General features: G+C 52.3%; 1 protein-coding gene across 7 annotated transcripts in view; it reads left to right on the forward strand.

Annotated features, from left to right (window-relative positions):
- PAXIP1 (PAX interacting protein 1) overlaps positions 1-13,585 on the forward strand; it is a 48,338-nt gene that overhangs the window by 19,103 nt on the left and 15,650 nt on the right. For all 7 annotated transcript variants that reach the window (XM_032642730.1, XM_032642732.1, XM_032642731.1 and 4 more), the window contains 3 exons: positions 37-651; positions 6,282-6,678; positions 7,164-7,258. In XM_032642730.1, the coding sequence (XP_032498621.1) occupies positions 37-651; positions 6,282-6,678; positions 7,164-7,258 (1,107 nt within the window). The remainder of the gene's footprint in view (positions 1-36; positions 652-6,281; positions 6,679-7,163; positions 7,259-13,585) is intronic.

Raw genomic sequence — 13,585 nt, forward strand, 5'->3', positions numbered from 1 at the left:
GTTTTGTTTCCGTGTGTGTTTGTGCTTCGCCCGCAGGAGAAATACGAATGTGCTTTAAAGAGAGCAAGCATTAAAATCGTGACGCCCGACTGGGTCCTGGATTGCATATCTGAGAAGACTAAGAAGGACGAAGCCCTTTACCATCCTCGTCTCGTCGTTTATGAGGAGGAAGAGGAGGAGGAGAACGAGGAACCGGAGTCCCCGGAGGAGGCCAGCGCAGAGGAGAGGTCCAGCCCCGCCAGCTCTCAGGACGGCTCCCCCTCGGGCGGCCAGCAGCTCTCACCCAAGTCGAACGCTGAAAAATCCAAAGGGGAATTGATGTTTGACGATTCTTCAGATTCGTCACCTGAAAAACAAGAGAGAAATTTAAACTGGACGCCCGCGGAGGTCCCGCAATTAGCGGCAGCAAAGCGCAGGCTGCCTCCTGGCCAGGAGCCCGGGTTAATTAACTTGTGTGCCAACGTGCCGCCCGTCCCAGGGAACGTCCTGCCCCCCGAGGTCCGCGGTAATTTAATGGCTTCAGGACAAAGCCTCCAGAGTTCCGAAAGGTCAGAGATGATAGCCGCTTGGAGTCCAGCTGTGCGGACCTTGCGAAATATCACTAATAATGCTGACATTCAGCAGATCAACCGGCCGGCCAACGTAGCGCACGTAAGTCACTCTTTAAAAAAACAAAGATTTAAATACTGGATTTTACAGCCTTTTCAAATATTTATTTTATTGTCTTCTGCTTCTTCAGGACAAGTAACTTACAAGCAGTGTTTATTTGAGAGCACGTCCCACGGTCTTTATCTGTGTATACGTACACGTGTACGTATTTCAGTGTCATAAATGCCGTGTACGAGAGGGTGACGGCGGGCACGTAGTTGGAGGCCTGACTGCTGAGTTGGCACCAGGACGCCAGTGGCGGGCGCTGCCCCCGGACACGGTTTCCACGCTTGCTCGGTTTCATTAGCGGTGGCAGCAAAGAGGAGCCTGCAGGCTGCCAGCTGTTCCTTGTTTGCTTATACCGAACTCCACGGTAGACAAGTAGCGTAACGTAAATTAATTCACTCGTTGACGGAGCCTTAATTTTAATTTACAGTTTTGTGATTGGAGCCTGTTGGTACAGGATGGACCTTGAAAGTTGTCGTAAACGTTTTTCACGCGAAGATGGAGAGGAAGTCGTCTGGGTGGTGTGGGCCCGTCTGCGTATCTGGGGCCCCGGAGGCAAGATGGTGAATGAGACAGACGGGCCCCGCCCTCCTTGCAGGTGGAGCAGGCCGACAGTCAGCATAGGTGTTCGGAAGGCAGTAATAAGGGGTCGTGTACTATGAGGGCCGCTGGGGGAGGAGGCCCCTTAAATTAAGCGAAGACTCAACTGCAGGCGGCCCTGGGCAGAACTGAGGGCAGAGTTGTGGGTGAAGGGACAGCGGCTGTGAAGACCCCGCAGTAGGCGTGACCTTGCTGTGTTCCAAGGCAGCGGTCCCCAACCTTTCTGGCACCAGGGACCGGTTTTTCCGCGGGTGGACGGGAGTGGGGAGGGATGGTGCAGGCAGCGACACAGGCGACGACGGGCAGTGGGCAGCGGCAGGTGAAGCTTCGCCGCCCACCCGCCACTCACCTCCTGCTGTGCGGCCTGGTTCCTGACCGGGGGTGGGGGTGGGGTGGGGGGGGTTGGGGACCCCTGTTCTAAGGGAGGAAAGTCATTGAGACTTGAACTTAGGTGAGCGGGTGGAGATTGACATGTAGAGTCTTGTCTTCCATGTAAGGAGCCACTGGGGGGATCTCGTCGGGGTGGGCAAGTAGCTACTTCTTATTACGAGTCGCAGCAGCACAGTCGAGTCTGATGGCGGGGGAGGTTTTTAAGAGTCTTTATTGCTTAAAGATGCAAGGAAAAGCACTCTTCCTCCCCTCCCTCGGCTTCAGCAGTGACCAGTTGATAGTGCCTGGTCCTCGAGACGCCGGAGGGGTGGCGTCCCGAGAAAGGCGGGCAGGGTGTGTGGGGAGAGACGGGGCTCAGGGGCTTCGGGGACAAGATTCCGACAGTCGACACGAGATTCTGGGAAGACGTTAGCGCAGCCGGTTCGGTGCCAGTGTAAGTTGACGACCCCAGCTTGGGCCGTCAGCCAGCGTGAGCACAGTGGGGCCTGGCCCAGGCAGGGAGGGGGCCGCGGAGAGCAGCCCCACGGCGACGGGTACCTGGCAGCCCGGAAGGGAAAGCAGTTTTGGGGGTGCGGTGGCTTTGGTGATAAAGGCGGAGAGTGAGGTCACGCACCAGTCACTGACGGGCCGTGTTCCACTCAACACGTTTAGTTTGGCCCAGATAATTTAAATTTGATTTGTTTGCCCAAATCGTGAGATCCTCTGTGACGATGGGGTTTCCGGGCTGTCTTGAGAAGTGGATGGTGTCGTAGAACGGAGCTGGCATCTGAAGTCTGAACGGTGCCTGTCCTTCATGGCCGAGCAGCAGCTGCGCCCTGTGGACTGGGGCTCCATCTGTGTGCTCACTTCCCACACCCCAGCCTTCCCGAACTCCATCCCGTCATGCTTTGTGTTAATCCCTCTGGTCCTGGAGGTGAGTTTGAGTCTGAAGGGGGATTGGCAGCGAGAGGCTGAGGGAACGAGGGCGAGGTCCCTGAGATGAGGTGGTCAGAGAATGGCAGGGCCAGGCCTCGCCTGATGGTGTCACCAAGGCTCAGGGAGAAGGTGGAGCCCAGGAAAGAGTGGGCGCATCTGTGGGCGCCTGGGCCCGTGTGTCAGCACCCAGCTCCGCAGGGGCCTCGCGGAGAGCGAGGAGGTGGTCGGAAGCCGGAGTACGCGGGGCGGGCGGGATGCGGACGCCAGGCCAGAGGCAGAGCGCGGAGGGGAGATCAGAAATTGGGGGCGTGGGGAGGCTGGAGGGCCAGCCGGTCTGGAGAGGCGACCTGGGCTGTTCAGGGGGCCTGCCCTGCTGGCAGGCGGAGACCCACGTGGGCGCTGGGAGGATGGAGGAGCCGGTGTGCAAAGCCTCTTCCCCCATCCTCAGCTGAGGAACGAGGAGCGGGAACAGGACGGAAGTGCGGAGCTGTCCGTTCACTGGAGGGTAGAAAGCACTGCTGGTCAGTGACTGGGCATGTCTACTGGATTCCGCATTTTTCAAATACAGTGGATGTTGACTTAAATCCCAAGTCCCCTCCATTTGGATGGAGAGGTAAACTCATCTCATTGGAAATGGAAATGCTGACTACACCGTGGGGGGGGGGGGGCGGGGCTGGGCGTATCTCTGCCTTTGCGTTGTCCTGCTGGTCGGACCTCTGCAGGAGACGGACCTGATCTACTCAGCCGCGTGCAGAGGTGGGACCAGTTCTAGCGAGGGAATGGTTTTGATCACTAACGAGAACGCTTGCGAAGAGGTCCGAGGGTTCTTAAGCAGTGTCAGGACACTGGGCCACTTTGCTGCTAGATGGGAAGAAAATGAACCTTTGAAACTTTAGAAATAAAAGATTTGGTTTGGGGGTTGAGGAAACATAGCAACCATCAAACTCCTGGGTTTTTTTTGTGTTTTGTTTTTGTTTTTTGGCGGTATGTGGGCCTCTCACTGTTGTGGCCTCTCCCATTGCGGAGCACAGGCTCCGGACGCGCAGGCTCAGCGGCCATGGCTCACGGGCCCAGCCGCTCCGCGGCACGTGGGATCTTCCCGGACCGGGGCACGAACCCGTGTCCCCTGCATCGGCAGGCGGACTCTCGACCACTGCGCCACCAGGGAAGCCCCAAACTCCTGTTTAACTTGCAAATTCCTGGTGGTTAGGAGCCATGTGGTGTGTATCATGCTGTCTTATAGAAATGTCGTGGCTCTCAGTATTAAGTAGTTTAAGTAAGGGCTGTGGCAACTCTGAGGGAAAAATTCAAAGTTGACGTTCACTAAAAAGTGTAGTTGGCAGTGTGGCGAATTGTGTGCTCAGGCAGTTAAGAGTCTTTTTCTTTGCTTCTTCAGGACTAACATAGGTTCTCGGCCAGAGGCACATCAGAGGGTTGAACAAGCCATGTGATGAGTGTGCAAGGTGTTCTAAGGGGCACCTCACACCCCCTGGCCTGCCGGGCTGCCTGCTCCCCAGCCGGGCTGGCCAGGTGCATGCACGGCTTCCCGGGCCATTGTCCACCTCTCAGCCTGGCTGGCCTCTTACCAGTGTCTCTGTCTGCTCCGAGTTGCCCTCCTGTCGCGTCCTGGCCTCCCCCAGCCCCTTCAGAACATGGTCACCCACGGAAGGGGCCTCCAGCTGAGTCCTGGCCCCGGGCGTTCCTGCCGGCCCACCTGACGCCACCAGGAGCTCCCCTGGCCTGGGGAGCGGCAGTCAGGTCAGCCCTGTTCGTGATGGCAGACAGGCAGGCTGTATCGGATCTACCTAGGCTTTTACTTCTGGGGGTGAAAGAGTAACATATGTACAAAAGTTTAAATTTTAATGGTACCACAGGCTGTAAAGTGATGGTAACTCCCTCCCACCCATGACCCCTGTGCCAGACCAGTGTCCTTTGTTTGGGCTCGTGGCCCATCTGCAGATATCCAGGCAGGGTCCCGTCCCGTCCATCCCCTCTCCTGCCTCCATTTTTTTTTTTTTTTTTTTTTTTTTCTTTTCTTGGGGTACGCGGGCCTCTCACTGTTGCGGCCTCTCCCGTTGCAGAGCACAGGCTCCAGACGCGCAGGCTCAGCGGCCATGGCTCACGGGCCCAGCCGCTCCGCGGCACGTGGGATCCTCCCAGACCGGGGCACGGACCCGCGTGTCCTGTATTGGCAGGCGAACCCTCAACCACTGCGCCACCAGGGAAGCCCCTGCTGCTTTTTTATGGAAAAGTCAGCGTCCCAAATGCTCTTCTGTATACTTGGGCAGGGTATGTGGTGGGGTTCGTTTCTCCCTCCACTTTACTGGGTATTTTTTAACACTTGCGTAGGGAAGAATTAGTCATCCTGTTGATTACAAACGTGTTGAAAACTTTTTTCCTGCTCAGAGCTCAACTTGAGGAGTTTTCAAAGTACCCAAAGAGTCTCCTTATAGAGATGTCTTACCTATAGGCTGATTTCAAAGACAAAGATGTACTCAAACCCTTGAGGTTAACTTATTTCAATTTTAATTATTTCACCACTAAATCCAAAGTCTGTTACTCTTGCAAATTATATAACCTTTATGTTTTGGAGTCTGTTTTAAGTGAAAGAGATATGTCAAAAACATATTTGAGATTTTTGTATAGGTTTGGTTTACGTGAAAGTTGCATTTCTGGAGTTTTATTTAAATGACAAGGATGTTTTTAATAGGGATAAATTGTATCGATTGACTTTTGGTAAAATCTGTTTGTTACTGGCTTCCTTGACTATGAGAAGTTGACTTCCCATTTTTCTTACTTGAGCATGTTGGGAAAATTCATTGTATGACACGTTTCTTTTGTTACATCCAGCGCTGCGCAGGGTAGTAAAATGACATGGCGATCTGACGCTCAGTGAGCTGGTGTCTCCTGGTCCCGGTCCGGCCCCTTCCCGCCTTGCAGCTTGTTCAGCTCTCAGGCCGACTCCTGTCCCTGGGAGGGAGGGTGAGCTCAACCCCATCCGGCTGGCGGCGGGGTTCTCTAGCTTGAGGTGTTCTGTCCCACGTGCGGAGCTCCCGTCACCTCTGAGGAAGGCGAGTGTACCAGCTGTGCTGAGGGCCTCTCGGCTGGGGGAAGGTCGACCACGCAAGCAAAACTAGTGCTGGTGTCTCTTCCGTCCCTCGTTCGTGTGGCAGAGCAGGACGACCACAGACGGGAGGGGCCGGCGGCTGCTCTCCAGGGTCGCCTGTGTCCCATCCTTCACAGGTCTTTGCGTCCTCCTCTGCCGGACCCCTTGCTCCTATGGGAAGCGGCAGCTGTGGGAAGGAGGCTTGGGTCAGGCTCTCCGGCTGCCGGTGCCTTCGTGGCCGGGCAGGAGGGGGCCCCGGAGGGACAAGGCCACGCCCTGGGGCCGGCGAGGTCATTGTGGCCGAACACCCGTCCTTCTGCTCTAGAGCACATCGGCCACTTGAGCTTGTGTCGGTCAACTTTCACTCATTAGCTTGTTCCACTTCACTTAGGTTCGTTTCACATTTTGGTGAAAATGTCTCACAAGATGAACTTACTTGCTTCACGGAGACTCGTGGTGCTTAGTGCACAGGAGACAGCGGCAGTTGTGTTTGCACTGTCCGGCCGGCGAACGTCTGGCTGATGGCATGTAGGGTGTGCTGTCGCCCTCCTGATGAGGGCCGGGGAGCACACGTCAGCAGCTGCTGACGACCACCTCCCCTGATTTCTGTTTCCAGATCTTACAGTCCCTTGCGGCTCCGACAAAGACCTTAGAGCCGCAGGTGAACCACAGCCAGCAGAGCCATGCGAACGCAGCGCTGCTCAGCCAGGCGAAAGTGACCCCGGAGTCACATCTATCACCGCCGGCCCCGCCGTCCGTCCTGCACCTGCCGCCCCAGCAGGCCCTGCAGCTCCAGCCGCAGCCTTACCCGCCGCCGCCTCATCCGTTTCGGCCACCGCCGCAGGCCCACCAGCCTCAGTTACCCCCGCAGCAGCAGGCCCTGCAGCACCAGCTCGCACACTTGCAGCAGCTCCAGCGCCTGCACCAGCAGCAGCAGATGCAAACGCAGGCGCCCCAGGCCCCGCCGTGCCAGCCGCAGCGCCAGCTGTTCGGACACGACCCGGCAGTAGAGAGTTAGTAATGTGGCTTCTTCCTTCTTTTTCTCCCAAAAGTCCTGTACTTACTTGGAGAGTGTTTGCAGGTGGGGTAAGGATTCATGCCAAAATAACTCTTGGAAAACGGGGAACGGGGGTCTCGTTACCTAACAGAGGATATAGTCAGGAGGACGGAACAGTTAGATTTCTTTTGTACTTTGGGACGCCATACCCTGAAGTGAACAGTGGCGTCCATAGAACATCAGGCTGCCGCAGGGACCAACTCGGGATGCCCAGTGCCCAGGCAGGAACCGTTGGTTTCGTGTTCTCAGTCACTTAACGTAGACAGGTGAGCAGCTGTGTTTGCAGCAGTGTGCCAGAGGTCCTCACCGTACTGGTGGATACGTGATGGTCAAGCGTGACTCGCTTCACGCATTCATATTGAACTCTGCAAAATGAGCTTGTTTATGTTTTGTGCACACATTCATGCGTTTGGGACTTTAACGTGTATGATTCTATTCTAGTTCCAGAAGAAGGCTTCTTACTGGGATGTGTGTTCGCAGTTGCGGATTATCCAGAGCAGATGTCTGACAAACAGCTGCTGGCCACATGGAAAAGGGTAAGGTTACTGAGATACATACACATATACGTACACACACACGTATAATAGCCGAAGGTGTTATGGGCATGTTTATTAACACCCCCCGGGACCTTGGGCAGATCCGCTGTTTGGGCTTCAGTTTTCCAAACTGCAAGGGGAAAAGGTTGGACTTTCTCATTCTTAAGATTATTTTCAGTCCTGAAATTCTGAGCGGCACGGATGACTTGTATATAACCAGGGGTGTGGGAAGAAGATCGGGTTTTGGTGCTCTCGGGTCGGGACCCTGGACTTCTACGTAGCTGTGTCATCTCTGTTCTCCAGAGGCGAGTGGTTGGAAGGGACCGCGGAGTCCTCTAGCCCAGGTGTGGAACTGAGTCCGTTGATTGATTTATTAGTTTGCACAGTGGCCTTTAAAGAAAAGGAAAAGTAAACACTTTCTCTTGCAGTGCTACAAATCAAAATTGAGCCCAGTTTTCTTTAAAAACATGAGTTTGTGTGCTTCAGATGCGTCTTCAGCGGGCTTCCCTGCAAGCACTGTTGGTGTTTAAGCCCCCGCCATGTGCCAGGCAGTGTCAGACCTAGGGAGCGCTGGTGACTGAACAGGAGCGAGGAAACCGTGAGACGGCTGGAGGGGCAGCCGCACACTCAGGTGACGGTGAGCAGCACGTTGGGTGCTGGAGAGCCTGGAGAAAGGCGCTAGCCGGGGCGGGCGCTTGTTAAGCAGAGGACCCCGCCTGCGAGGCCGAGGCCAAGTAAGAATGCAGGAGAGGGAGGGATCCCGGTGGAGAGAGTGGCATCGGCAGGGCCGCGGGGCCACAGAAGGGGCGCGGCAGCGGGAGAGCATGCTCCTGGGGCCGGGGTTAGGGTTGGGGTCCGGGAATCACGGAGGGCCGGAGACCAAGGCCAGGCCGTCCCTTCCAAGACCCAACTTACCTGGCGCGTTGTGGGAACCGGAGTTTGCTCCCCATCGTCTTGAGAGCGTGTGGAGCATGGGCAGGCACGCATGTGGCCGTGAGATGTTGGGCACGGAAGGCCGGGGAGGTGGCTGGGCTGGGGCTTGGTTGGGAAGCACTGAGCACCCGAAGGAGGGCAGTCACCAGGGGCAGGGGAGGAGACGCCTGTCTGAGAGTTACAGCGGTGGACATTTTTTTTTTTTTAATTATGGAAGTGTAGGGGGTAATGATATTTAGAAACTATCCTGAAAAAAAAAGTAGAACAAAATTCAGAGATACGAAGAGGTTTGCTTTCAGTTTGGGGGGTTTTGTTTTTGTTTGTCAGTTAAAGGGTTAGTCCGAGAGGTCCAAAATTAAATCCTAGAAGTTTGGGAACAGAGGAAATGAAGGCAAGAAAGTTGAAAGAAGGTCGCTTATAACTGAAGGGCGTTTCTGCAGATTGAAAGGAGAGAAGAGGGCGCTGTTCGGGCCGCCGTGAAGGTGCAGCGTGTGAGGGATGCCCGGGCTCAGGGCTTGAGGACGCGTACCAGTGGGACCTGGGCGGGCGCCTGGCTCTCAGAGGCAGCCCGTGATTCCCAGCCCGGGATGCCGTATCCAGTCCGGCAGTCAAATGGGACTGTGGGACGAAGATATTTTCAGACTCCCCCAGTCAGAAACTGTGCCTGCCGTGTGCCGTGCCACCCAAGAGGAGGGTGTGGCCAAGGGTGGGGCTTGACCCAGAGATGGAAAGGGATTCCGAGGGTGAGGGTGCAGGGCAGTCCAGACAGGCGTGAGAGCTGGTGGAGAGGGACCAGCCAGCAGCGGAGCGGGGGGCGGCGTCCGGGAGGGACGGCACGGGGTGGAGGAGACAGGTCGCTGGAGGGGCTGGACCGTGTTAAGCGGAGGTGACGCTGCGTTCATCTTCTGTTGCTGTGTGACGACTCCCCCGAGACTCAGTGACTTGGAACAACAGACACACACTACCCCGTGGTTCCTGTGTGGGCTGGAAGTCCTGAAGTGGCTCAGCGGGTGGCTAGAGCCCTGGCCCCCAGGAGGCTGCATCTGAGGGCTCTGCTGGGCTGCAGGAACCGCTTAGAATGCCGCCCCCACGGCTCTTGGGGGGCCCCACCCCCCCGCCCCGGGCCTCTCCAGGGAGCGCATCCGCTCAGCATGGCGCCGACTCCCCCGTGGCTTTGCTGAGGCCGCATGCCATCGCCTGGCGCGCTCTGTTGGTCTGGCCCACGCTCCAGGCCGAGTCCAGCCCTGGCCCCTGGAGGGAGGAGAGTCAGGTGACATGCTTTTGAGCCAGCACGTTGCATTTCTTTGAAGAGTCTGGGAAAGAAATAGTGAAAGGTACGTGGAAAGCTAAGAAAAAGACAGGTGAGAAGGAGGGGAATGAGGCATTTGTTAACAACCAGGGAAAGCAAAAGTTAGTAGCAGAAAGGAGCTTCGTCCCGGTGTGCCCTGATGGACCAGGTGGTGAGCCGTACTGTATTAAATCCCAAAGGCTGATTGAAACAGGGACTGTGATAGAACCAAATTAGGGGTGTGCACGCGTGTGTGCGTGTGTGTTTTAGTTTCTGGGGGGAAGGCGGCCTCCACAGTAGGAGGTTGGTAGATAACATCTAAAGCTAAAAAAGAAATCGCATAGAATGTGTTAGAATATATTAATAATTACCAGAAGGAGTTAAAGAGCTGGATATGGCAGCCTTAGGGGAGTGGAAAGTGAATGGGGTACTAGCAAACTGCTGGTTTTTGTCCTGGGCCTTATTAAACTATGTTTATGTGTTACTTTAATCAACGTAAAAATCAAATTTTAAAAGTAGTAAATGGAGAGGAGTGGGTCAGGATGGCAGAGGAGAGCGACGTGGAGCTCCGCCCCCTTCCACAGGTGCGTCAGAAATACGTGCACATGTGGAAAGGGCTCTCACACGATATCTACTGAATGCTGGCAGAGGACCTCGGACTTCCGAAGGGGCGAGAAAATCTCCACGTAACCAGGTAGGACAAAAGAAAAAAAGAGAGAGAAAGGAATCAGGACGGGACCTGTGCCCTTGGGACGGAGCTATGAAAGAGGAAAGGTTCCTGCACCCTGGGAGGCCCCTCCCTGTCAGAGAGATCAGCGGGGACAGAAAGGGAGCTTCCGAACATACAAAGAAGAACTTACACCAATCCTTCTCAGACTCTTCCAAAAGACTGAAGAGGAGGGAACACTCCCGAAGACCTTCTGTGAAGCCACCATCACCCTGATACCAAAGCCAGACAAAGACGCTACCAACAAAGAAAACTACAGGCCAGTATCTTTGATGAACATAGATGGATGCAGGAATGCTCAACAAAGTATTAGCAAACCTAATCCAACAAAACATAGACGATAACACCACGACCAAGTGGGATTCAGCCCACGTTCGTGAGGATGGTTCAGCAGACACAGATCAATCAGTGTGATACAGCACATCAACAAAAGAAAAGACAAAACCCACATGATCATCTCAATAGATGCAGAAAAAGCATTTGACGAAATTCAACACTCACTCATGGTAAAAACTCTTACCAGAGTGGGTATATATAATAAATATAAAAAATAAAATAAAATAAAATATATTTAAAAGCTAAAATTTAAAAGGTAAAATATAATAAAAGCTATTTATGACAAACCCACAGCCAATACAGTACTCAACAGTAAAAAGCTGAAAGCCCTCCTGCTAAAATCTGGAACAAGACAAAGATGCCCACTTCACCTCTTCTATTCAACATAGTTTTGGAAGTCCTTACCACAGCAATCAGACAAGAAATAAAAAGGTATCCGAATTGATCGGGAAGAGGTAAAATTGTCATTATATTCATATAACATGGATACATACAGGAAACCCTAAAGACTACACACAAAAACGAATTCAGCAAGGTAGAAGAAGGAGGATACAACATACAGAAATCGGTTGCATTTCTTTATACTAATAATGAAGTATCAAAATGGGAATGTGAAAAAAACAATTCCTTTTAAAATCATACTCCCCCAAATAAAATACTTAGGAATAAACCTGGCCAAGGAGGTGAAAGACTTCCAGGCTGAGAACTATAAAACATTAATAAAGGAAATTGAAGATGACTGAAAGAAATGGAAAGCTAGCCCATGCTCTTGGATGGGAAGAACTAATATTGTTAAAATGGCCATACTACCCAAAGCAATCTACAGGTTTAATGCCACCCCTATCAAATTACCCATGACATTTTCCACAAGTAGAACAAGTAATCCTAAAATTTATATGGAACCATAAAAGACCCAGAATTGCCAAAGCAATCCTGAAGAAAAAGAACAAAGCAGGAGCCATGACCCTCCCAGACTTCGGACAACACTACAAAGCTACAGTAATCAAAACAGTGCGTGGTACTGGCACAAAAACAGACATATGGATCAGTGGATCAATGGGCACAATAGAGTGCCCAGAAATAAACCCACACACCTACAGTCAGTTAATCTTCAACAAAGGAGGCAAGAATATGCAATGGAGAAGAGACAGGCTCTTCAGCAAGTGGTGTTGGGAAAGCTGGACAGCTGCATGTAAATCAGTGAAGTTAGAACACACCCTCACACCTACACAAAAATAAACTCAAAATGGCTTAAAGACTTAAACGTGTAAGACATGACACCGTAAAACTCCTAGAAGAGAACACAGGGAAAGCATTCTCTGACTTAAGTCATACCAATGTTTTCTTAGGTCGGTCCCCCAAGGCCGTAGAAATAAAAGCAAAAATAAACAAATGGGACCTGATCAAACTTACAAGCTTTTGCACAGCAAAGGAGACATAAACAAAATGAAAAGGCAACCTACTGACTGGGAGAAAATCTTTGCAAATGATGCAAGTGCCAAGGGCTTAATTCCCAAAATACACAAACAGCCTCACACAACTCAACCACAAAAAACCAGCCAGACGAAAAATGGGTAGAGGACCTAAAATAGACATTTCTCTAAAGTAGACATAGAGATGGCCAATAGGCACACGAAAAGATGCTCAGTATCACGAATTATTAGAGAAATACAAATCAAATCTACCATGAGGTACCACCTCACACAGGTCAGAACGGCCATCATTAAAAATTACAAATAACAAATGCTGGAGAGGGTGTGGAGTAAAGGGAACCCTCCTACACTGCTGGTGGGAATGTAAGTTGGTGCAGCCACTATGGAGAACAGCATGGGGGTTCCTCAAAAAGCTAAAACTAGAACTACTGTGTGATCCAGCAGTCCCACTGCTGGGCATAAACCTAGACAAAAGTATAATTCAAAAAGACGCACCCCTGTGTTCATAGCGCTATTCACAATAGCCAAGACGTGGAAGCAACCTAAATGTCCGTCGACAGATGAATGGATAAGGAAGACGTGGCACATACCTACAACGGAACATTACTCAGCCATAGGAAGGAATGAAATAATGCCGTTTGCAGCAACATGGGTGGACCTAGAGATGATCATACCGAGTGAAGTAAGCCAGACGGAGAAAGACAGATACCATATGATATCACTTAGATGTGGAATCTAAAATGCTACACAAACGAATCCATCTACAAAACAGAAGCAGACGCGTGAACACAGAGAACAGACTTGTGGTCGCCCAGAAGCAGCGGGTTGTGGGGCGGATGGAGTGGGAGGGAGTGTGAGGTCGGCAGGCGTAAGCGAGAGCGCGGAGAACGGACAGGCGGCAGGGTCCTGCTGTAGCGCCCAGGGAGCTGCGTTCAACATCCTGTGATGAACTGTAACGGGAGAGAATATTTTAAGAAAAGGATTTGTGTGTGTGTGTGTGTGTGTGTGTGTGTGTGTGTGTGTGTGAGTGACTGAATCAATGTGCCGCGCACCTGAAACTAACGCCACGTTGTAAGTCAACTAGACTCCAGTTTAAAAAACATTTTTTTAATAAAAAATTTTAAAAAGCTGTAAATGAAATGGAATTGTTTCGTGGGGCAGGTCTTTTTAACATATAAAGTTCTCGCTTTTCCGGTATACAGCGTTTTAAGTTTTGACCAGTTCCCCTTAGTGCCACACAACCATGTAATAACCACTGCCGTCGAGGTACGGGACAGTCCCCTCACCCCAAAAAACTGAACCTGTTTTTAAAAATAATTTTCTGGTGTTCACAGACTTCATTTTGACCTTTTTTTTGTTTTGTTTTTTTCCCCCTTTTAGAATAAAGTTTCTTAAAAGCAGTGATTCTAGCCCCGGGGGACGATTGGCAGTGTCTGAAACATTTTTCACTGTTGCAGCTGGGGGAGTGTTATTGGCGTCTCAGGGGGAGAGGTCAGGGGGCTGCCGGCCCCCTGAGATGCTCAGGATCCCCCCCTGCGGCTCAGTCAGCTGGTGTAAAACGTCCGTAGTGCCCAGTTGAGAAACCCTGTTTTAGAAAGAGCATTCCACTT

Source organism: Phocoena sinus, chromosome 9 (assembly GCF_008692025.1).
Source record: "Phocoena sinus isolate mPhoSin1 chromosome 9, mPhoSin1.pri, whole genome shotgun sequence".
Classification (NCBI taxonomy): Eukaryota; Metazoa; Chordata; class Mammalia; order Artiodactyla; family Phocoenidae; genus Phocoena; species Phocoena sinus.